The sequence below is a fragment of the Anoplopoma fimbria genome, chromosome 24 (assembly GCF_027596085.1).
Source record: "Anoplopoma fimbria isolate UVic2021 breed Golden Eagle Sablefish chromosome 24, Afim_UVic_2022, whole genome shotgun sequence".
In the NCBI taxonomy this organism is placed as follows: Eukaryota; Metazoa; Chordata; class Actinopteri; order Perciformes; family Anoplopomatidae; genus Anoplopoma; species Anoplopoma fimbria.
Genome location: NC_072472.1, coordinates 19,599,059 through 19,625,310, shown reverse-complemented (window position 1 = coordinate 19,625,310; position 26,252 = coordinate 19,599,059). Strand labels below are relative to the sequence as shown.

The 26,252-nt window shown below is 42.1% G+C and overlaps 1 protein-coding gene across 2 annotated transcripts in view; it reads right to left on the bottom strand.

The window, feature by feature from the left end:
• The window catches only part of abr (ABR activator of RhoGEF and GTPase), a 119,051-nt gene that overhangs the window by 31,783 nt on the left and 61,016 nt on the right, over nt 1–26,252 (bottom strand). For both annotated transcript variants that reach the window (XM_054625310.1, XM_054625311.1), the window contains 11 exons: nt 26,072–26,132; nt 21,579–21,631; nt 20,157–20,297; nt 19,170–19,291; nt 17,062–17,230; nt 14,673–14,792; nt 14,323–14,398; nt 14,064–14,168; nt 10,903–10,977; nt 5,264–5,361; nt 5,034–5,165 (listed from right to left, as the gene is read on the bottom strand). In XM_054625310.1, the coding sequence (XP_054481285.1) occupies nt 5,034–5,165; nt 5,264–5,361; nt 10,903–10,977; nt 14,064–14,168; nt 14,323–14,398; nt 14,673–14,792; nt 17,062–17,230; nt 19,170–19,291; nt 20,157–20,297; nt 21,579–21,631; nt 26,072–26,132 (1,152 nt within the window). The remainder of the gene's footprint in view (nt 1–5,033; nt 5,166–5,263; nt 5,362–10,902; nt 10,978–14,063; nt 14,169–14,322; nt 14,399–14,672; nt 14,793–17,061; nt 17,231–19,169; nt 19,292–20,156; nt 20,298–21,578; nt 21,632–26,071; nt 26,133–26,252) is intronic.

Genomic DNA, 26,252 nt, shown 5'->3' with positions numbered 1-26,252 from the left:
TGAACACACAAATACCACATGAAATACCACCATCCTGTGTGCCCCAGAGGCAAGACATTTTCAACAGAAAATACAAAGAAAAAAAAAACGGTCAGAGGGGAGACCTGGGCATTTTCCATGAAAAGCGAAAGAAAAACAAAAAAGTAATTTAGTTCCCATTAGTGTTAATTCTATGCTGCACTGCTATGGTTTTATTAAGACTATCAAATATAAAGAATCCAAGATAGCTTTATTTCTAACTGCCTCTTTACAAATACTTTTACGGCTTTTCTAATGCACTTATATAACTTATCACTTATAACTGCACTTTCTTCACGGTTTATACATACTGTACAGATTACTAAATGCACTCACCAGGCCTTATTACATTCTCATGACAGCCTGATGTTGGCATGATGTTTGATTGAGTGCTTAGAGAGATTAGATCAGAGTTTGAGGCCTGCACTTTCTCCACCGACTGAGTGCCACTGGTCTACAGGCTTCACCGCTAATTATCTAGATAGCCAGCCCGCTATTAGCCCAAACAACGGCGCGTTCACCGATAAACCCGTCACGTAGCATGTAAATGTCAAACTTTGCCTCTAATGCCTCGTGTGGAGGAAAGCGCTCCGACTCTTAAGTGGGAATGAGAGTGCAGCTAGATGCTTGCCCTCAAACTTTACAACCCCTCTGCACCCGTACTTTTACAGTAACTCCTGGCTAATGCGTGCACCCCCTGTCCAGCTCCTCGGCTTTGGTGAGGGGGCTAAGAGCTGCCGGGAACAAATCGCCCAACTTCTCTGGCTCACATCATCTCCGGGAAGTTGTACAAAACTATCAGGTTACTGCGTACCGAGGCCCAGTAACAGTGCTGCGATGGGGGGGGGTTGACCTCACCCCAGAAAATAAAATAAAAACAAACCCCAGCGTCATGCGGAGGAGGGTGCACGAATGATGGGAGGAGAAGGGGAAAAGAGGGGGGTCAAGAGGTTGGGGTGGTGTCCCTTTTGCTGGGGACATCACTGGAGATGGTACATGACTCATAAGGAATAATTGGAGCAACGTTAAGAAAAGGACACTGCAGAGAACATGCAGTTCCTACATAAACACACAGTAAGTATATGCTGTGAGGAGGACCTTCAGTACAGCACCATGCGGTTTTGGCCCTGATCTCTTAAGTGATAGACTCACAACAATATGGATAGGAGCAATGTGCTGGTTTCTACAAGACAAAAGATCAGAAGACAAGAAAGAAATTGATACTGAAGAAAACTCAAAAACATGATGATTCTCAGTCAGGTTCTGTGCTTAGATGACCACTTTCTTCTACTTACAGTGGATCCCCCATTATCTCTTTCTCTCTCTTCCTCAACAGTGCGACAGACTTAACGACTAAGATTGCTGGTTGGTGTGTGAAAGACAACACACTCTTCCCCTGATAAGACAGGTGATAAGAGCCCATAGAGGTGAGCCCAGGGGAGGCTGGGACTCGGCCCACGAGGGCCGGATAACCAGATGAAAGCATGGCCGAGGCTGGGTGATATGACGCGTCCCTGCCACACAAAGCACCAGGGCAGTTAACCTAAACAGTTACATAACCGGCCCTCTGAAGACAAGTATTGCAAGCTACAGCCGACACATGAGGGTCACTTGGGAGAGATGCACGGCGCACGAGGCAGAGCAGGAGATTGTCTGCACTTTCCACCTGTAACCAGTTCAAGTCCGACCTGTTTTGTGTTCCCTTAAAGACAGACTGAACTAAATCCCGGCAGCAAGAGATTTATGAAGCATCACACTGGCAATGAAATCAGAAATAATATAATCAAAGTCTCCGATTGTAATTGAAGTCACTCTGGTCGTCCATAAAAAGATTGTTTAGCCAGAGGACAATCAAAGGTTACAGAGCAAAAACATCATGGACATGTCGAGAAAAAAAAAAGAAAAAAACACACCAGGGGCAGCCCTTCTCTTAAACTGGAAACATCTGGGAGCTGATACTGATCAATTTTGCAAATCGCCTGCTCGGGGACATTTCAGTATCCATTTGTGTTGTCAGTTTGAGAGACAGGGGGAGAGGAACCCCGCGTTGTTGCCATTTAATGGAGGATTAGCAACATGACCTTAGAGATCAGAGGTTATCTGCTGGGGGAATGACTGTTGGGTGAAGGGCTGGAAATAAATGGTGGTATTTTTCCCCTGTGGACAAGCAACTCAATCAAGCTAACATGAGTGTGCTACTGTCGGCTTTCTCTACGCTGTGTTTGTGGCTGTGTGTGTGAATTTGCTCACTCCTGCGCATGAAGGCATAAGGTTTAACAGAAAACACTGCATCAAAAATTTTACAGGTCTAATTGTCACTATCAAAATAAAACCTCTGGCCTGAAGTGTAACATCCTCTGATGACAGAATGACAGAGTATCAAAGTGAAGTAATAGCAGGGGAAAAAAGAAAAGAAAAGAAAACTTCCAGCCCAATATGCCCTTTTACGGTCTGTCAGTATTCCACAAGCTTGTTAAATAAATCAGAGGGTCTCCAGAGAGGAAAGCAAAACATTGAGGGCTCCTTCTAAACTCGGCTTCACCAGGAAAGCAAACAGCTCGGGTCCAAGTGAAAGTTTCTCTAGGTATGCACTCTGGACTGTGGAGTGGACTGATGTCCCTCTGGCTAATGCTTTTGCAAAATGTACAATACTTAGGTTCCCTGGCTGCCATACATGACATTAGGCATCTGTGTAATGTGTTGAAACATCACTCAAAACAGAAACACGGTGCAGTCAGATAAAATAAAATACTCACTCAGACTTCATCGTGGTTAAGTGGCAATAAACCCTGAGAATTCAAACTAAAAATGTTATGGTTTATTATGGTACAGTTGGCCCTGATCTCTTGAGTAATAGACTTTCAAATAGTTGGATACAATAATTAATGATTATTAGCATTTTCTAATAATCTGTTGATTAGTATCTCAATGTATCGATTATTGTTTTGTCTATAAATGTCAGGAAATACTGAAAAATGCCTGCTATAATGTCCATTTACATATGGTGATCTCAACAAATGTTCAGCCAACAGTTCAGCCAACAGCCAAAGCAAATAATCAAATTTACACATTTATGAAACTGGAACCAAATAATAATAAATATTTTTGCTTCAAAATGACAGTTATTCGACAATCAAAATAGTTGTCAACACATTTGTCCCTCGATCAACTAATTAATCAATTAACTAATTGTTACACCTATACAGAGCTGATACAATCAGCGGAGACAGTCTCTCTATAAAACATTGTCCACTTCTTTCTCTACCCCCTCTATGATGCACACTTACCACCGTTCCCACCCTCTCAGACTCTGGGATAGAACATAGCCTTCTACCTCTATTTCTATCCCCCATCTCTATTTTCCTCTCACCACAGCCAGCCAGAGAACATGTGGAGTATTTATTTTTTTGTTTTTTTGGCTGGAAGTGGATGTTCCCAGCAGCGGCAGCAGCAGCGTTTGTCTCTCTGACTGGCAGTCATACCAGAAAGGGTGGGTTTTACTGTCATATAAGATGTACCTCAAGTGGAGAAATGGGATAGGCCACTTTAACAGAGGAAGGGGAATCAAATAGTATATGACTCATCTATATGATTCTACTTGAAAAATTAGAGTTAGAACGGGTTAAAACAGAGCAAACTCACTCAACATTTAATAGCGATGAAGTTCTTTTTCTGCCAATTACTCTACACACACAGACAAGGAAGAAAATGTGCACACATACATGCATGTGCACAATTACTTTTTTAATCCTCTTATAGGTCAGCCAATCGTTCATCAGGAGTCAACCCCTGACCCAATTAACCCAATCAAACAGGCAAGGCCAGGTTTAACTATTTTCTACCACACTGGTAGAACTGGTAGTCATTTGTATATGTCCATTGTTTCCATACAGTAGGTGTCTCACTTTAGAAACATTCAAGTTCATAAAAATAAGAAATCCAACGTTTAGATGCAAGCTGAGCAAAAAAAGTATGCCTGTGTGGTGCACGCTCACTCTCATCCCCATTTGCTCTTCATAGGCAATCAAAGACAACACAAATCATCACACTGAATGAGAAAAGCATGCAAAGTGGTGGTGCCAAACAGGAAATGCTACAAGAAATATGTTTTGGGTGTTTTTTTCATCCCCCAAAGGTCTGAGGAGAAACAACATACCCACCAAAGAACATAAGATTCATAAGATATTTTTGAGACGGGTCCTTTCCTTTAAAATGCAACACTATGTGAATGATTCATGTCTGCCCCACTTTTCTCTCTATGTTAGACAGACGATTTGTATTCCCTGTGCTGCTTGTCACTGATACTGCTTTTACCTGTGACTACAAATGTAACTCCACGCGAGGCAGCAACAAACAAATCTTGAAAAGTTTTTAACAGATTTATAACTTCTGTCAAGTTTGGAGAGTTGAAGTATCAGAGGCAGGTTCATAAATAACCTGCTTGAAGCTCACCTCTGGCTTTGGCACCACTTGAGAAAAACACGAGGACACTAACTGATGATAAGAGCTACTGAAACTCCTCACAGTTGACCTGAATTCACCAAGCGAGGCTCTGCCAGTTTGCAGAGGAGGAAAATGGGCCGAACTGCGGGGAAAATGACAGAAGTCAAGCCACACTTGACCAAACAGATTTTTCCAAAGAAGTTCTGGAAAAATGGAAACATGACTCCTCTGCTTATGCACAACTTAAACAACGGCGCATGAGTGGAGAGCAGCGTTCTGCCTTACTACCAAGTAAACCACAGATTCCACTGTGTAGGCAGGATCCACTTAACAAGACTGAAAGGACATTTTTATAGGAACGTTTCTCACAACAAGGCAGGGAAACCCCCTAAATAAACTCACGTTCAGACTATTAATCCAACCAGCGTCATTAGAGGCCACAAAGACAAAACCGCTTCATTGTGCGTCAAGGCTAGACGGCAAATTAAAATTAGTCACATTCAGGGAAACGTCCCCCAGGAGGACAGAGACATCTCTATTTGAGTGCTGGTTGTTTTCTGCTGTCCTCTTACCTGGACTTGTCCTTTGCCCATGATCTTGTCCACGATCTCGTTGTCGTCCTTGTTGAGCATGCTCTTGTCGTAACAGTTCTCGTAGCACAGGATCCGCAGGTACTGGGAGCCCTCCAGCTCGATCTCAAACTCCTATTCGACCACACAGGCACAGAAAAGAGAGATTAAGATATTTGCTATAGCGTAGCGACAAAAATGCTGCAATACACGGTAAGAGGAGGGTGACTGACTTCGTTCCACTGGGGCTCTGCGGTGTCTCTGTAGACTCGGGTCTTGGCCTTGCTGACAAAGTATCCATACGAGTCCACTTCAAGGGTGCAGTATAGATCTAGGAGGAAACACAGATCCATCAAGAACACTGAAAAACACTGGATAAACATTTAGTTCTCTTGACTGCTTCCACATCACTGTGACATGACACGTGCGTAATTTTATAAGACATCATGATATCTGTATCTAGGGAACAGATACATTGTAACACTGTGGAGTCAAAGGACAGGTCTGTTAATCCCATTGTCATCATCTTGCAGCAAAAGTGCTGCTATTAAATAGTTATTACAGCCATTAAGACTTCTGGTGGACAATGACGTCACCTTATGGAGATAATGTCTTTTCATTAAAGGTGAGCATAATTACAAGCAAAAATATTGTCCTGTTAATTAGTTTTATATACACTTTAGCCATGTATTAATATTGTGCAATACTCAAGTAAAGCAACAAAAAATATTGTGGAACGTACCAATTATTTTTGATTGATTCATTAATTCATTGTTCTACAAAATGTCAGCAAATACCCCTTATAAAACCTTAATTGATTATTTTTCAAAGTGAATCATCGTTTCAGCTCTATACTCATGTATCATATATATATTCACCATCTAAAGAACGGCACATTCCGTCGAATAAAGGTACTTGTGTGCTGCCAAAAGCTGCAACGATATTTGCAGCTTTCACTTTGTAGCATATACGCATCTCCATCAAAAGTTCAGCAGCAGTCAAAACCATCTCAGCCAAATATAAATATAAACAGACACAATTCCTCTTTCAAAAGTGTCATTCACAAGTGGAAATGTTTGAAAGTAAAAACCTCTAAAGAAGGTTTTTTTCACCATGAAGTTAGGCGAGTGTCTAATTCTGGTATCAGATTAATGAATGTGCACTTAAAAGGTTACGTTCCATCAGAGTGAAAAAGCCCTTTAAATTGTCGATATGTTGACAGACATCAATCTCCTGCCTGTGTACACACTCTCCCGCTACATCCTCATACCACAGCGTACCGACGCTCCCCTCCAACCCCCGGGATCAGCTCGCACTCAATTCTTACACGGAGCAATTAAGTCTGTTAATGTGTTTCTTTAAATGCTGCTGTAGCGGTTTCCTGCAGACCTCGCTGCCGGCTGTCTGTTAAGTGTCAATAGTACGTCCCGCAGCCTGGACCCGGTCCCTGGGGTTAGCCCCCATCTGACAGCATGATGGATGGATGTACTGCCCGACCTTTCACCACGAGAGTCCCGAGATAGGGAGGGGGGGTGCGAGGGTGCTGGTTGAATCTCATTTACATGTAAAACACTGAGGAATATGTTTACACGACAACATCTTAAACAACAGCCTGACCTGTGCTTTGTTTAACGTTATGGATAGATACCAAGCAAACCCCCTGGGTGAGCTAGGCCATATAACTACCACTAACGGGTCTATACAGTGTGATGGAATCCCATCTGGTTTCATTCCTCCTTTGTTTGTTGTCTCAGCATCCTGAAAGGCTCTGGCATCATTACTCCCAACGAGGAAGAGATTAGGGCCGGTGGTATGAGGGAAGTTCGGCGGAGAGGAATTCGGTGGGACCATCTGGGGGATATTTATGAAAATGAAGCAGTTATCAGATGCTTCCGCCAGATACGGAAGCATAACCGCTCCAAGGCCGTCACCTCTGCTCAGACCTTACTGAAATACACAAGCTACCTGTCAGAGTCTGCTGCAGCGTAGAGATGGAATGTCATTTTTGAAGGTTAAAAACAATACTGAAGCACACAGATGCAATTCAGTTCGGCACTTTTTTTTATGACTACAAAAAAAGCTGTTGGTTGTGTTTGAGGGCATTTCTTTGAGGCACTGCTGTGATCTAAACTGCTGTTTTTCATCTAGCCTGCAAATGGAGGAGAGTGCATTCATAGTCCTGAGCAGCTCCCACTTTTTCTATGGAAGTAGATTTCCTCTCCATCTGAAATGGGTTTATGTGCCCTGGACCTAAAATTCAAACAAGGCCAGCATATCCAGAGAGGTATTTATGTCTCCTCACAGCAGATCCAGGAGGGCTACCAAGAAGTAGGACGGACTCCAAGAGGCCTGGAACTCCATACGTTTTTTATTTTTCTGGCAGGTCACCACCAGGAGTACGAGGGGGGGTAAATTGGTCAGCATGGGGTCTCTGACCCCCAAAAGCACGGGTTAATGAATACCATCCTCTTCCATCTCAATTAACTTGTAGGGACTGGTGCCCTTGTGGTGCGAGTGTGTTTTTATACAGGAGGCTAATCTTTGCCCGAGGCTGTGCTGAACGCTGGGTCAGACTGCGGGTTCACAGAATCAGGAGACAAGTGATAATCAGTTAAACTAATCAGAGTCTCCACAGCCACCTTGAGCTGTGTGCCTGTGTGCTTTGCTCGAAGGGGTTCAGGAGAACGAAATGAGGAGGGGAGAGGCATAATCGAATTGTTTTTCATAGAATCCAGAAGGAGAAAACGAATAACAGCATAGCGAACAATGAATGGGAATGTGTGCAGCCATGGCTGGATTTGATTACACGCAGAAAATCACAAGAGTCATGAGAAAATGTGAACACTTACAGCAGTGCTTTGCCCTTCATTTTTATGGGAACAGTGGCGAGTGACGAAAACTTTGGTTCTGATTCAAGAGCAAAAAAGCTCTGTTATATAACTTTCTTTGTCCTGTAGCAACTGCACTATTATTACATTATTAGTTACATATATCAAATGTGAATTGCGTTTAAATCTCTTCGGGGGCTGTTGGACAAGCTCAAAAAACTATCTGCAGATTGCTGAAGCTGTTATCACTTTAAATGCCTTCTTGATTTTTTTTTTTTTTTGTTGCAGTTCAATTCGGATTCGTGGCACGGGTTCCAGCAGCTTCTGAATACATATGGAGGAATATGGATGTCACTTGTTGACACTCCCCTTCATACTTAAAAATAAATCTAGAACAAAGTGAACATGTTTTCCACAGATTTTTTTCAGAGTTTTTGGGAGATACTCGACTCCCATCTCCTTCTGTCTGTGACCCAGTTTGACTACTTCGCCCTGGGCTGAATTTCAAGCCCTTTCCCACTGGTGGTGTGGGGTGGTGGGAGGGGGGATTGTTGTGACATAAATAACACAGCTCCAGTAAGATATTCTGGTACATGCCTATGTGATTCTGAACACATAATAACAATAAATAATGAACCACTGACTGACCGCTTTTACAAGTCATTACACATTTAAATTCTGATATGATAATAATAACCACATGCATCAACCGGGAGTGCATACTGTACACACACTATTATGCACAAGAGCAGCAAATTCTCTCAAAGTTCTTGTACAGAACGCATGGCAGGGTAAATTAAACACAATGAGAAATGTCAAAAGCAGAAACAATGAAGGAGATTTCAGCGATACAACTGAGACCACATCAAACACACGCTGATTTACACAACAACATCTACATTAAAAGGCAAATTTGATCCCATCATTACGCTACATCTGGAGGAAATGGTGTAATTTTAGTAATTTGTGGTATTTGTGGGGGGATTACAGAGGCAGCAGAATCTCTATTTTGAAGACAATTTCTCCCATCAGCTTTATGAGGACAGAGTTGTTTGAAAAAATACGGATATGCGGAAAATGCTGCCAGCGTTGGACGGGTTTCATAATCAGGACTCTACGGTGATATTAAAAAATATTACAAACATCCATCTATCTCCGAAAGGTCTAAAAACAACAAGCTGCTGACACAACTGTCTCATAACTGTAACCGTCAATGCAATTAGAGGTCAGGTTTTTAATAAGAAATGTTTTAAGGACACCGAAGACGAGATATTTGTCAAAATACGGTGTTTGATCTCGATAAGACTTTACAAGAATTTATCACTATTTTCAACCATACGACACAAGGCTGACATAACTAATAAAACAAAACAATTGAACAAATAATCAGAACAGTTAAAATGTAGTAAGTGGTTAAAAGTAAAAAGTTTATATTCATAAAATGTATAAATTGCATGATGAAAGTGTCAGTAAACTCCTTACAGTTTGCATTAAATGTTGAACTAATGATGAACAGCTGTGGTGGTGAATAAAACGTCGGGTAAACTTGCTTGTTTCAGCATCATGGCCGCAGTCAGTATACTCCCACGAATATAAACACTTAAGCACCCACACAACAAATTCCTAACCTAAAAACACAGGTGCACTGTGGGTGCAGCGGCAGCAGCATGTGACTCTATAGCAGAGCAATGATTTGAGCACAGCTGAATAAGAGAACGGAGGGAGATGTAGAGCTGTGTTGAAGCATAAATTTGAATTCATTATTGCAAGTCTGACTCAACGAAACAATATTGTCTTCTTTCCTCTTAACGGATTTAAACGGTTGATTCTAAAGCTCTGGCTGAACACAATAATAACACTTGTTTACCCATCGGATAATAATTTCATTAAATACTATGGGATGTCCATGCTATCTGAATGCCTCTGTCATGTCATCAGTCGATCAATCGACACTTTTGCTGGATTGATTGTAGAGGAGGGTTTGTTTGTTTTCTTCACCTGGTGTGAGTGGGTGGTGTGAGTGATCCAAGGATTTTAACATGTATAAATTCTGCATAAAACCCCAACGAGATGGATGGACATCCCCTACCCCACAGTACCTTCATGCCCCACCCTGCCTCTATACGCTTCACTCGACACGCTGACATCAAACTGTATCTGTGGAACTACCAAACATCCACATACACACAAACACACTTTCTTCATTTTAAACCCCCTCAGCTTCATCGAGGATCAAACAGGCTTTCAGAGGAGAGAGCTTTCCAATCCATTACCCGGAGAAATTTTAGCAGGCCAGCTTTTCATATTCTAAAGGCTGTCATGGCAACAGAGGAAATCACATTGCTTCATCTCTGTCTCTTTTCCAGATATTTGAACTGGTGCACCGGGGCATAAAAAAGTACCGCAGCGGCAGCAGCTGTCCACTACTGACACGTCTGCACGGTCCTGCCAACATCACAGTCGGCTGATGATAACACACACACACACACACACACACACACACACACACACACACACACACACACACACACACACACACACACACACACACACACACACACACACACACACACACACACACACACACACACTTTGTTATACAAAGGAGCATTTGTGTGTGAGGTATGCGATATCAAAGACAACTGGCATTCATTTTGCCAGCAGTTCAGTTTCAAAATGATCTCTCTCTTCCTTTTTGTGTGCCTCAAGTGTTTTTATGATGTCTGCTAAAATGAAAACGACCGCAGGAATTCCACTGTGGCCCTCACTGCTCCTCTGAGACTCTCTGTTTCTCTCCCTCCTATCATCTATGCTCTGATACTCCATCCATCCATCCATCCATCTGGCCGTGTCTGCGTTGGGCCGTGGCATGACTGACACTGCATGTGCAGACTGCAGTGATGGACTGGATCATGTGTTTCGTTGGCGGACGCGTTTCTGCACAGCAGCTATGTGTGAGGGGGGATGCTGAGCCAGAGTGTGCGCACAAATGTGGTGCAAAAAAAAAAATAAGACAAGAAAAATGCAGTTTCTGGCTGACTTACTGGCTGACTCCTTGAATCCTTTGGCTGAGTGGACGATCACATGCAGAAAGCCGTACAGGCCAGGAGTCTCCTCATCTGGAAAACAAGCACACAGAGCAGAGAGATCCACGTGTTAATATGGTGTCATGCTGTATCTGAAAAGTCATTCAGAGCCAGAGTTTGTGTACAAAAAGGCAGTTGGCCACTGAACACTACTGTATCATATCATTCACAATAGAAACACTATTCAGGTAGGAAATACATGTCCTGTATCATCGTCTGTTACCATGACGGTGTAACATCACCTACTGCAGGCGTTAAAAGAACTTCATAACAAAGCATTCCCTCTTTATTTCTGTCCACCAATACAAATAATATATATTTTTTGGTAACATTTCTGTAGATGAAACCTGCCCATGTATGCAGCAGAACATGCAGCCTTATATGACCATTTTGGATGGTACTTTTTGGCTAATAATCAAATCTAAAAAACTCCTAAGAACACGTAGGATTCGTGCACTCAAGAGATTTTGCTGAATCCTACTCGACACCAACTTTACTTTACTTTTCACATTGGCAACTTTTAAATACGGATAATAAACATATAATTGCTCAGTGGGAGGCGTGTGTGCTTTTCATTCATTTCAGGTTGGGTGGTCCGAACTGTGCATAAACTTATCATTATCAACTTCCAATAAGGGTTCTCATCCTTTCCGACACAAAGTTACCAATTTCTGTTATCATATATGAACGTTTGTCGTCAGATCAGTATCAGGCTTTACATCAACAAGCACAGTCTTCTGCCATAACAACTGAGCTGGCTGCCGAGTGGAGGTTAGTAGGAGGAACCTTGCTTTGGTTGAGGCCTGTGAAGCCTGGTAAATAAACCAATATGGAAGGGCGGCAGGACTGTTTAGAGCTGCACTGTAGGCGGCTGAGAGGACGGCAGTCAAAATGAGAGAGTGTGTGTGTGTGTTGTATATAAGCGACAGGGGAGTTTCAGGGGGAGAAGGTTCAAAGGTTCAGCTTCGAGTTGGCCTATGTGCTGCTTAGAGCAAATTCAGATCTGTTTCTGTCAATTATAATCAAACTTGAGCAATAAACTTTGAAAATCTATTAAGTAATATGTGATAATTAATAACAATATGGATAAAAGAGTCAAATAAAAGTGCGAGTGTTTGATGGTCTTTCCCACACCATCCATCATCATAGTTCCAAGAAACATTCCTTCACCAGCTGGTCTCCATTTAAATCCCTACTGTGCTCCCTGCCTCACATGTCACTGAGGTGTGTGTTTATGTTTGCTTTACAATGAGGAGTGTTTCAAAAGTTTGGGGCATGACGTGGGGCCTGAGCTCGGTTTTAACACAGGGACATCACCTTCTTGCCAGAAGAAGGAAAATATTTAATCGACCTGAAGAAAAATGACAGACCTGTGACGTAGCAGAAAGGTGAGGGTTTAGTCAAGTCAGCAGAGCGAGTTAACGTGTGAGTAAAAACCTCCACCAGGGTTAGGGGAGAGCTTTCTTATAGATATCCTGCTTAAAGGTCTGTTTTTATTGTAATGTTAGACGATTGTAATTGTAATATTATTTTAATTTGCCTTCTGATTGTGGAGTCAGAGTGTAAATGCCTTGATGCGATGGGTGTGTGTAACCGACTGGGGTCAGCTGAATGAATGAACAGTTGGTTTAACACAGCCTCATAAACCTTAGTTCACACACACGTCAGAAAACAGGTGAAACATTGGTTTAATTAAACTAAATGGAGGGTTTAAGCTTTAAACTAGAGGACTACGGTGTAATCGGTTCAGTCGATAGATGCTGATAGGACGTTTTACAAACCATCACCATCAGCAGAACTGGGCTCCTATAGAGGCAGATGGCTGCGCAGCCGCTATGTGTCAAGTGGAGGCATACATCACCGTTTTGCATGGAGGCTTCGTACACTTAATGAAGACAACTTTTGCTGAAAATATATGTGACTGATGTGATAAAAATTGAACTTGTACTTTGAGACGGGGAGAGCGCTGACTCCAGACATAAATACAAGACAGACTTAAATTACGTTTGAGATATTTATTATTTGGATTATTTATTCAGAAAGTAGTCCACTTCATGAAAAAACCTTCAATGCATTATTCTGAACGTAAATCCTTGGAGTCCCGGGAACAGCTGATTTTACAACAAGCTGTCAAGTCATATCTGACCCGTTTTCAGTTTATTTCTCCCTAAAGTCCCCAAATGTCTTAAATATATTTCGCAACACTATAAGCTCTTGTTTAGTATCTGCCAAGTATTGGCTATTGGCTTTTTCCTGTTCCAAGCCATCGACTTTAAAAATCCACTATTGGTCAACCTTTAGTTTTTATTACTTATAACCAGAAGCATATACATGTTAATACATTATAAATGTATATAAAAGCACAGACTGTCGGGTCCTTACCTGGAAGTGATTTGTTTAACATTGGCAGTTTATTTTGAATAATTAAAGACGGAAGCAGGTAATTAACATTAACACAAAATCAGTCACAGTACTTTACTGACTATTGACTTGTTTCCAAGCAATTTAACCAGAATGCTAAATTCATTCAAGGCTAACTTGCACAGAGATACCAGTGTATAAGAAGCAAACACAGGTCTCTTTTTCTGTTCAAAGCGAGAAAGATTTAAACAGCGTGCCCTTTAGTGTTTTGCAAACCCTTTTTCAGCTCTGTGGCTATACGTGTGTATTGTGCGTGCATGTGAAAGCAGAGACCCTCATGCCATTTTTTGGTGATCAGAGTAGGTCGACCAGATGGCTTTAATGTCACCACCAGCCTCTGAAAGTGGTGCAATGTGGAGATCTGGAGCAAAAACAAACATATAGGAGCTGAGAGCGCAGGCCACCGCCGGCACACTGCGTGGCATTGACTGCTAAGAGCTAGATGAGAAACATATTGTAACCTAGATTCTCTCCTGCAAGGCCCCCCTCTCTCATTATGTGGCTGCTTTTTTTGTGCTGAGATTGTAATAGGCCCTTTTGTGTGAATTTAAACTCAAAGCAGAGAGGAGAGGAAGGAGCGTTTGGTGACTGTGTGTTTGTGGTTGCGGCTAAAAAGGAGAAAGCAATAGAAACATACAGAGTATCCAGGCATTAAGAGGACAAGAATAAAGAAGAGATTGTGTGCGTGTGTTTCTTACCGTCTTTGTTACTTGTGACAGGAATGTTGTGGACAGTTCGGAGTTTGAAACAGGAGCTGGTCAGGACCTGGAGCTCCACAGAACTTAACACACACGTCTGGAGGTCTGACAAACACACAGCGACCACAAGGCTACGGTCAAACTTTCCATTTTCTGAGGTACAGTGAGTAAAGACTGGTTTTAAACTGCTTCAAGATGAGGCACACAGTGTTTTCTAATAACATAAAGGGCTTTTAGGAAAATTCAAGGCCAGTGTTACCTTTCTTTTGGAGTTTCTGGATGCTTTCCCTCCACTCTGACCTCTCGTAATCGGAGGAGATGAGGAACTGGTAGCTCTGGAAATAACAGAAAATGTTAAACACATCAAGAACCTGCACTGCAATCATTATTGAAAGAAACTGTTGCAGATTTATTTTATTTTTTTATAGATAGAAGAAGTGGAAATGCATATCAAAATCACTAAAAGCCAAGATGTGAAATTATGATTTTTATTTTGGAAACCTTAATCATAGGACTGTTTTGAAAGGGACATGTCTCCCCCTAGTGGTGATACTTGAGTGTTACAGCTACATGGTTGCAGAGGGTGACAGGATTGGACGAACACATTACCTTTCCGTGTATGTTGTGGATGCGGAAGGGGATGGTGGGAGAGTGCAGGAGCAGCCACGACTCCTGCTCGTTCATCTTCTTTCTCAGACGCTCCACGCGACTCTGACCCTTTGGTGCTTTCTAAACACACACACACAAACAAGCAAAAAGACATATAGAATCTCCTTTAGTCCTGAAACTGATAAATGGGGTGGAGAGGGAGAAACATCCATCAAGTCAAATACTAAACATTGCCGTACCGGCTCTAAAACAGAGCTTTTCAAGTTGAGTCCAGTTGTCAGGTAAAGATACTGCACGAGATGAATGAGTCCAACTCTGTCAAAACTCAAATCTTATCAGCAATCATGATGATACAGATATAAGTGACTCACACTTTCTGTGAATACCGCCATCTACCAATGTCTGTCACAAATAAACATCCACAAAGCCCCTTAGAAATCATAGATTAAAACATGCGCCGTATAAATCCAGAAGTTTTCCTCACTATCAGCGTAATCCAGTGATAGCTGTCTGTACATTCATAGGGACACTGCAAACAGGAACTGCTAGTTGATAGTTCAGCATACTTTTAATAGTGCCAATATGCAAAAATGCTAACAAATATAACCTTAAAAAAACGGGCTTTGGTTAACCATAGCTAACTAACTGATGGCAGCGACATACTTCCTGTTAACATCCCCCATAATGACGTTTTTTTGACTGTTGGTAAAAATGAAAAAGAAAAGACAATCTGTAGATGGAGAATATTTGGTTTCATTTTGTCACAAACATACAGAATGAAACATTTGTTATCATTTGTGAAATTAGCTATTTCTATTTTAATTTGATATTTGACTTTATCACTTTGACTTCACTGTTGGTTTTGTCTCCTGAGGTTTATCAACATCTCTATGCACGTTACTTTTACTCCACCCTCCATTATCTTGAATCATAATAGGAGACCGAAAAAGGATTGTAATATGAATTGAATTTTGGTGCATCCACGACTGTGGATTGCTGGATGCTGGATGTTAAAAAACGTATTGAAATGAAATGAAACTTGAAGTTGTAATCCAACAGGAACAATTTAAAATAAAATGACTAAGTAGTACACCGAATACAAAACAGCACATTCTGAGATAAAACTACAGTGTTGGTATGTCTTGTTGACACACCATTTTATTTAACGATTACAATTAGAACTAAACATTTTATGACTATGGTGACATTACTCTTATCAGCATGGTGTTGATTTAACGACCTATTTTCGTCCTATTTTTCCAATAAAAAGACTTTGGGTAAGCCCCTGAAAATGAGCGCCAAGCAGTGAGAGTCCTTTTATATAACTCAAGGATCTGGGCTTCTAGTTGCTATCAAATGAAAACAAATACACACATCCTCCCTGCCCTCGCCAGGAAGCTGTGAGTCAGAGCCTGGATACAATCAGCTGAACCTCTCACTGCTCCTCTGACTCTAAATACCAGCCGTGGTCACTCGCTGTGCCCACGGTGGGCGAGTTTAGCGCTGTGAGTGGGGAATAACAGGAACTCTCTGCTCCTGAAGCATTCAGTGTGTCTCAGTCAGGGACTTGGAGCTGTTGGAGGTTTATATAGCATCTTTTTTTCTTAAATTCTGCCACTTACTGAATGTTTCAGCCATAGAAATATAACTGACATTACTTTTCATATCAACATAGAAGGATGATCTGAGAGGATCCAGTTTTATGTGTACCGTTGCCGTTGAAAAGTGAAGTGAAAAGGCTAACTCATTTTATTTTTATGGTCGATGCACAGTGATGAGCGCCATTTCCTTCCAACCTCGTCAATGACCACGGCAAACAGTTCAATGTCTTTTTTTACTCTCATTCTACTTTTATGGTTTCCGCACTGATAGGAACAGACAGAGAGGCCGATTCTGTGGCAAACATTTGCCAGCACAAATGTGACGCAGCACTTCTGTCATGATTTGGAGATTTTCCTTAACATAGAAAGGGTTGGTTAAACATTTTTCCCCAGTTTGAAGATCTATCTTATACAAATTTTGGGATGTCACTCCTTTTGCATCGGTTACTAGAGTTTCGCCACATGGCACATTGGACCTTACCTCGACCCTGTCCAAGACAAACAAAGGTGTGGGGCAACAACTTCTGATTTAAAAGGAAGGTGCAGTGCTTCCAGTAAGGAATCACTGATATGTGGGAGTCTTCCATGGAAAAAAATAAATAAATAGATTGCTATCAAAGAGAACTCATTAGTCTTCACTTCCCTCCTGAGTCACTTGTATGTGTTTGTGCTTCTTAGAACAATAGGAACCCAGCTAATGACTCATTTTAAGGAACCCTGGAAGGTCCCGCCAAGAGATGATGAAAATAATAAATAAATTAAAATCCACATGTAAAAAACAGGATTACCTTCTCCTTCTGTATCTCACTCTTTAAGACTGAGATCTTGATCTTCATCTCCTCGATCTCGTACTCGGGGAGGACCTGGATACTGGGGCACGAGTCCGAGTCGTCCAGGGTCTGGAAAGTCAAGTCCGCCAGAGGGATGTACCACTTGCACTCATACTGCTGATGGCGACTGCAGATGGACAGATGAGGGATTATAGGAGACATGAAACACAATAAATAAAGGAATTGTACAATAAATCAACAAATCAGAGGAGGAGACCAAAAGCTGTAGCTGTTCTGTGAGATCTACAGAACAAAGGCAGTCTGCAAACTGATAGAAAGTTCTCCAAGTCTGTCCAGATGGACCAGACATTAATTTTGACAAAGCATTACTAGCAAGAGTCGAGATGATTAAATTTGTCGCTGTGGTGTAGAGACATAACTGTAATGAATACACACAATCATCGTCACGATAAAAAAGTCAAATATTCACAGGTTTCTAATAGAAAAAGCTGAAGTGAAAGAAGAAAAAAAACATCCTTTAGTGACAATAATTGGCCAATGAGAAAACTACAATTCAAGGTCATCTTCTTTTTATATTCAAAAGTATGCTCATTTCACCTTAGGCCTAACTAGATCTGTGTTAGCCTGATATTCAGCCTGTTTATGTAGTTGCAGTGCTAGGTTAATGAAAATGTGCTTCCACTTCCACCGGGGCAGAGAGAAGATCAATCTGCATTGTCGCTAATGAGACCCTCATTAGCATTCCTGGATGCTGCACAGTCAACTCATTACCGCTGAGACAATTTCATCAGAAGGCCAGTCTGAGCAGCTTGTTAATAAGAATCCACACCTAAAGAAAACTCGCATATGTGACGACTAAATCCTTCATTTAACTTTAATCTAAAATAGATTATTGTACATTTCCGATCGACATGGCGTTAGAAGGAAACGTGTTTTTTTTCTGGATCATACTAATTAGAGGAACGCAGGTGTATTTCTTTATCCTTTTACACCCTTGGAAGGCCACTACCGAGCTTTTGATCTCTCGCCTCCCTCCATTGTCAAACCCTCTGAGTGTCTCTCTCATCTTTGTAATCTCTATTTTTTACAGAATGTCCATTCATTTCTTTCTCGTGCAGTCTCTGCTCTGCGTACAGCGGATTGAGTTGCACTTAAACACAGCCTTACAGATATTGCATCACACAGATACATGAACAAAAATGAGCTAAACTAAATAGAGTATGAATAAATTATATCCAATCTACTAGCCCTTAAGTAACAATAGCAATTCAATATTTATAGATAAAGAAAATGATTAAATATGTATCAAGAAACAGAGTTAATATAAATATGACTAAGGATCCTCAGTGACTTTACCCAAGGTGACAGAGTTCCATAACTGTGCGTTCGCGTGTGTGTGTGTGTGTGTGTGTGTGTGTGTGTGTGTGTGTGTGTGTGTGTGTGTGTGTGTGTGTGTGTGTGTGTGTGTGTGTGTGTAGCCTGTAGGCGGCACACAGAGACGCTCTAGACAATTACAGTCCAATTTACAAGTCTGGTAGTTATGGCAACGCTGTGTGTTCCTCCAAGTGAGGGGAGGCTGACACGGACAAACGGTGAATCTCAACCAAAGTAAGATCCAATCAGGCTAACAGCTGCTGCCCGCACGCTGACGGGGCGATTGTCACGCAATCCCATAGATGTGGCGCTTTATCTGTGGTCATGTGTCAAATGGTGTTAAAAGCCACACACAAACACCACTGCTATGTTTCTGTCACCTCTCTTCACTTTGCCTCCAGCCCAAACGGAGTGCTTCCTGAAACACACGACCCCTCAGCTTTGTGCGTACACATTTATTTTGCACAACAGCTTCATCCTCACTCTGTTCACCGTGTATATCTGCTAGTCTCCTCCACTCTCTGAAACTGCCAGAGGAAAAATGCCTTTGTTATTGTGGCTTCAAAAAGTCCAAAAGTAGAGGTTGGGGGTTGATGCTGATGTGGCAGCCAGAATGAATGACACACAGATGGAAACATAGAGAGATATTGGATATTCAAATGGCTCTGTTCTAAATAAAACAACACAACTATGCTCCTCTGGATATAGAAGAAAAGGTACGGTGGACTCACCCCACAGCCGTCTTCTTCATCTTGGCACAGAGCAGCAGGTCGGTGAAGAGGAAGACGTGCCGAAGCTTCCTGGAGCTTTCCGACACCTCCACCAGGAATCCATCCTTCACCAGCTGGCGAGCCTAGAAGAACACCTGATGTCACCTCTTGTTGTCCAACCAAACAAACCAGATGGGCGGGGGTTCGAGACCCCTTGATTGACAATTGAGACCCCCTCAAAACCTCAATTGCAAAATGCCGGGGGGGTCTCTACAATCACAAGACAATTATTTTCATCGTCACCAAAATTACTTTAAAAGCTAACTAATGCCCAGCAGCTTTCATTATTCAATAAACATTTATTCACAAATTTGAAACGTGAGTGTGAGGAATGACGTCACAGCGATGGACGGGACCCCCCCGACCGTGTTTTTCGCACACTGCCTACACTGTCTCCCAATCAGCTCTACAGTCACTTTGCAAATGTATGTAGGTGTTTATTAAAGGCCTGACAGTTGCATATTGCTCTAATTTGTTAGTTGTTTGTTAGACCTCAAAGGGGAACTCCATCAATGGGGATTATTACTACATTTGTGAGCTGCCTGAAGTGTGATAAACTGCCTATGATATAGCGAGTTAGAATGAAAAACATCTGGAGGTGTGGAGTTAGGAAGAAGTGAGCTTACCAGAGCTCTATAGCGCGCTCTAACAAATCCCAAACTCGGAACAAACTGTTGGCAGTTGCATTGTGGGTAATTAAGCCAGTTTTTGTTTGTTTTTTGTATTGATTGATTATTGTAATGCTAAATCGCTTCATCGTTAAATTAAGTTATAAGTTATTCCTGGCTGCCTTTCTACATGCAGAGTTTTCTCCTTCATCCAGGGTCACTCTCTCCTTGCAGTAAATGACACAGCATCTAACCTCAAAGTCAATTATCAATACATTAGGCTTGTGTCTCATCCATACTGATATAAAGTATTCCTCACACTCAAATATCTCTCACACACCTCTCCCTTGGGCGTGGTGACAGCAGTCCTGCGAGGGTCGATCTCCTCGTTGATGGAGGAGAGGAAGTTCTGAGATATCCGCAGAGCGTCCTGCAGGAGCGGGAAGTCCGGGTGGTCCTTAGGAGTGTGTTTCAGCAAGTCCTGCAACACGTGCACAAACACAAGGTTACACAAACACACACAGTCAATGTTTGTGCTGTGATAACTACAACTTTACCAAACTGTGAAATCACAGAAATAATAATTGGTGCAATGAGGTAAAAACGTCTTATCCTGTATATCGTTAGAAATCCATTTTCAAGCCATCCAAGCATAAGCAGAAGTTCTGGTTTAATTTTGCCTTCTTAATTAAAAACATAATTGTGCTGTGCATACAAAGATTTCTCATTGCATACTAAAGTAATCTCTGAAAATCTAATTTCCTCGTATTCATTGAAGCTGCTTTCATCAGTTTAGCAGGGTGATGAGCAGGACAGCCGACAGAGGCTCCTCTTCCTGCCAAAACAAACGCCTCCTCATTTGCAAGAATGGCAGGAACATGACCTTTGTAGAAACACGCGGCCGGTCTGGATGCACTGGTCATGTTGTTGCTCTGACAGCTTTAGGGAAACGTAGTCATGCAATAAACTCCTATAAGGTAACTAGACACATCCAGGCATCTCTCTGCTGGCTTGACTGGCAGTTGCCACCTTATTATTACTCATCCAAAGAGGGAGGCTTATTAATGCTGGAGCACTGTGATAAACAACACAAAGCAGGGTCGGATTTTCCAGCTTTGGGTTGCTGTGTGGTATTGCGAAACAAAAAATAAGGTATAATAGTTGGAATATTACTCTCAAGGTTGGCTTTGCTGTGAGGAATGTAGGGTCTATCACAACAGTTAAATATTTTTAGTAGAAACTGTTTATTCAGTTTTAAGAGCCGGTGAGTGAGTGTGTGTGTTAAAGTTAAAGGGAACGTAAACCAAGTTAAAAAGAAAAGGCAAAAGTCAATTTGCTTTCTTGGTGCAATGTTGAATATTTTTTCCAAAATGTTATATAAATAAAAAGTGTTATTTAAATGTGTGAAAAAGGGGAAAGCCCTCTATGATGGAACTACAAACAATATATAGACATCTGAAACATGACATGGGGCCCCAACCAGACACAAAGAGCTTTTTCGGGGTCAAAAACCCAAAAGGTTGGGAACTACAAGTTTAGTCTTTGCTATATATATATATATATATATATATATATATATTTTTTTTTAATCCAAACTCTTAATGTGAAAAGTAACCAATACTGTCAAATAAATGTAGTTGAGTAAAGAGTACAATATTTTCATAGTATGAGTATAATGTAGCATGTAAATCAAATTAAAGTAAAGTACAAGAAAAACAATTGTAGTAAAATATAGTTGTGGGAGTGTAAGCAGTGTACTCACATGAAGAACCAGGGTGCTTCTGGTCACACGGTCGATGGGCTTGTAAAGGAGAGCTGTGTGGAGAGAAGAGGAGGGCTCTGAGTCAGTGTCGCTTACACACAAGCCTGTACAAGCAGACAGAGAGTCATACACAGACACACACACTGAAGAACAGGAGGTCACAGGTCCACCGTCCTAATAACGATATCTGAGCTTTGGTATCGGACAAGCGGTATGAATAATATGCTGTATGTATAATGAGCTGTATGACTCACTGTGTGGAAGAGACTCACTCTTTTATGTGTAAGGCAACATCAGGCTTGACTTGTATATCGCTTTCTTAACTTTGTTGAACATAATGTAATAAATAAATGCATACATTGTGTTACATACATACGTTATTTATTAGCAAAATAATAAATTGCACAACAAATTGGTCAAAACATAAACATGAATAAGTTTTCCAGTCAAAAGAGATTGGCCCCATTGAAAACCAATCCAGCTATTTGCGCCAGTCTCGGCCCGATGACGGTATTATTGCATGCCTTATCCACACTGCCAGAGGGGCTTTCAGCAATACATGCAGCTGACCCTGACCTTTGACCTTCCTGTGAAGGGGAGCAAGATAAACTACAGTTTCCATGTGGGGATCAACAGAGGATCATGTTATTGTTTAAAAAAAAAAAAGAAAAAAGAAAGTTCTGACTGTATGTGTGATGCCCTGTGGATTAAAGGTAGGGAGTATGCAGCAGTTTGTTTACTGCACGCATGCACACGCACACGCACACTCACACGCACAAGTCCGTAGGCAGGCTGCTTAACATGCAGTCCACCACTGGGGTTGATGCTACAGCCTCCTATTGGTCTGGAAACAGTTTGCTTCCACTGCATATTTAAGCTGCTACTAGGTAAACTACAGCCTGCATGGACGCTGGACTCATGGACGCAAACATAAACAGCACAAAAGGAAGCATGTTTATCTCTACACTACAGTAAGACAGACACGTGACCAAAAGCCAGTGTTCATATCTCTACATCACAGCTTAAGCCTGCACCGCCACACGTGGCTGGTTTCCTCCGTGGACGGCTTTGCTGCTGCTGAGGTGGTGTGAACAGCTGGAGGTCTGACATACATGACAGCTTTAGATGAGAAACTCCCACACATAGGACAGAAGGAAAGATGGGAAGAAATTACTCAAAGGAGACGGGCGGCAGGCAAGGTGGCAGATGTAAGAACCCCTAGGTTGAGATGAATAAGAAGCAAACACATAGATTAAAGAGGAGAGGAGAGAGAGGGAGGTCTCCCTCCGTCAGACCTGGATTCAGGCAGTCACGTAATGAAATGGCAAAAAAATGTCTCAAAGTCTCAAAATAATAATGCCGCTGGTGTCACAAAGCAAAAAAATGTATAATAATGTTGCTCTGCACTTGCTCTCAGGGAGTAAAAAAAGAACGTAAGGGTGAAGTGTGCAATAAAAACAAACCATACCGCAAGGGCATAGAAGTCTGGAAAGCAGCTGACAATGTTCCGCTCACTGATCAAGCTAATCTCCATTTATTATAGTGCAGACTTAAAGCAACTGATTATTAAACAGAAAGAGCAGAATAAGCCTTCTGTATGCAGGGCAGGTCGTCCCAGAGAGACAGTGCTCTGCTCTCAAAGAGAGTAAGAAACAGTGCTACACTTGTCTGCTTAACCCATTGTACATTGCTCCCATCAACTGTACAGCAGTATATGTTATATCGCTCTCTTCTTCCTCTGTACTCTCACTTTTAAGTGCTCGCCCTCCTTTCTTCTTGCCCCCTACTTCAACTTAAAAGAAATGAAAAGGACCCCTCCAGGGAGCATGTTCAGATATACTGATAGGGCTTGTCATATGAAACTTAAAAAACTCTCATGTGCTCACATATACCTACACACATACACTCAGCAACTTTATAAGACCAAAGAGAATCTTCTAGAGGGCCTTGCTGATGCTCTTTGAAGTTTCTCCACCCTCTGGTCATTAATAATGCGGCCTCCGTCAATGTTCACTGAACCAATACGGCTACCTCCCGGAGGATTTGCTCCATGACCTGCCCAGACTACAAGCGGCTGCCAATTCCTCTAATTATGTGCGAGTGCACGTTTGTATTCACCTCAAGTAGAGCAACTTTTCAGAATGTCTAGGTGACTCTAGGTTAGCTTTGCTACAGTTCAGGTTTCAGGTGTTAGTACAGTACAGTTGTTATACAAGTCATTAAATCAGCTGTATTGATTAGTGTGGACGTGCTTTGTGCTGCATGTGTGAAATTCTAATGCACCTTGTTTCTATTTGGAAACACGAGTCGACAACCATGCTAGCAGTAGAGCTAAATGCTACGCTAATGTCGGCAGGCTGACATACCTGCAATGGCAATGCTCACATCAGCATGTCAACGTTTGCTAATTAGCACTAAACACAAATTACAGCTGAGGCTGATGCGGATGTCGTGAGTGTTGCAGCTATTTGGTCAAAAAACAAAGTACTGGACAAATTTTGATTTGATTATGGCGCTTGATTGAAAGTTAAGGGATCACCGAAGTCAGTGTTAACTCTCTGAGGACCAGGAATGTCCATCAAATCAAATTCCTCTAATAGAAGTTGAGATATATTAATCTTGACGGGGTCACATTGCGGTTACAGAAAGATCGATAACATCTTTTACAGCAAAGTTCAAAGTCCAGTCGAGAGACAGGACGAGAGAGGATGAGAAGACAGATAGAATCAGACAGAGAGAGGCGGATTATTGGAAGTCGATGACCCGTCGCAGCGAGGTGTGTCTGATTGGACCCCTCTTCAAGGTCGCCTTGAAGACTTGGCTGACGGTCAGACAGTTCATCTTTGCTGAGGAGGGGATGGATAATCTGGACAAGGTCTTTGAACGACAACACACTGCACGGTTCCACTGCTTGGACGCAAGAACTGCCAGCTTTATTTGGCAAGATATTCGGCCGCCAATGTTAGACAGGAGGCGTGACGGAGTACGACGAGGACAGAGCGAGAGCGATAGGAGAGGGAAAATAAGGGAGGCATAATGACAAGATAGGGAGGGGGTATATACGGATTAAGAAAAGAGGGAGAAAGCAGTCATGGTGGGGAGCAAGAGTCCCAATTTACATGTAAAACAGGATGTCAGATGTTTGATTTAACACTCGTGTTGCTATTTGCATCCATTCATTAGGAGGTGGCTGGCAGATGAAACAGTGAGCTATCTGTAAACAAGTCTGACAAATTAATGTATTTCAATGAAGAAAATACACAAAAGCTGGGGGAAGGCTGGGGTCTACTTAAATCACATGGAAGGCGAGAAGGATTGATGGATGAGTACAAGGAAGAAAGGCAGGTGGGAGGAAAGCATGATAAAAGAAGGAGCGCTAGTTTCAGAGTTGAGCGGGAGAAATCCCTGGACTACTTGGCCAGGTAATTAAGGAAGCGCGATACAAAAGAGTAATCATATCAACTGCCCTGGGTGCTGACGAACACTGATTGTTGAGGGAATATGACACTAGCATGGAAAACAATGGAACGGCAAACCAATCATAAAGTAATTTAGTATATTACAGTGCAGTCTCAGCAGTGAAGAAGAAAAAAGCTGCTCCTCATTTCCGGCGAATACATTAACAGACATTTCACAGGTACATGAGGCTGTAAATTGACACACACACACACACACACACACACACACACACACACACACACACACACACACACACACACACACACACACACACACACACACACACACACACACACACACACACACACACACACACACACACACACACACACACACACACACACACACACACACACACAGCTGCTGTCCTCCTGTATATTATCCTGTATGTTGAAAAGACATGAACAACTGGAGTGTGCAAGTCCCGGTGAGCTGCATATTCTCAGAGGAGCACACAAAAAGCTCCAATGCTTCAAAAGATCTCATCACCTCATTACGTTGGCTACTGCACATAAATGTACAGGAAAATAACTTCACAGTAAACACGGTGCACAACCAATCTACCGTAGAATCAATGACGACCACATCCTCGCTCAAAGAAAAAAGACAGGAAAAAGGAAAAAGGACACTCCAAGTTGGCTGCATCAAACGGCGGCAATGGTAACATGCAGTCTTTACCGTATGTGCAGTTACAACACAGTCTGAGGACCAGAAGCACCTCCATGTCCCTCATCTCCTCTCCTCTCTCTGTCCTCCCGCTCACTGCCTCCTTTCTCAGGCAGAGACGGGCAGAGAGAGAGAGAGAGAGAGAGAGAGAGAGAGAGAGAGAGAGAGAGAGAGAGAGAGAGAGAGAGAGAGAGAGAGAGAGAGAGCTCACACATGTGCCAGTTTGCCTCCCAAAGCCCACCACTGCATACACAAGTAGAAGAGGCAGGACCGGAGTCTTAAAGCAGCAAGCTAGGCTGGAAGGACGAACATGAACACTCACAAATAGACACATATAGACTACAATGCACACACCCACACATACTTACCCTCCATTGAGACAGTTGTGGTACAATCTTTGGAGTCTTTAGGACCTTTTACTTTGAGGTTCTGAAAAAAACAGAAATGATCAATGTAATTAACCACGCACACACACACACACACACACACACACACACACACACACACACACACACACACACACACACAGCCCACACACACACACACACA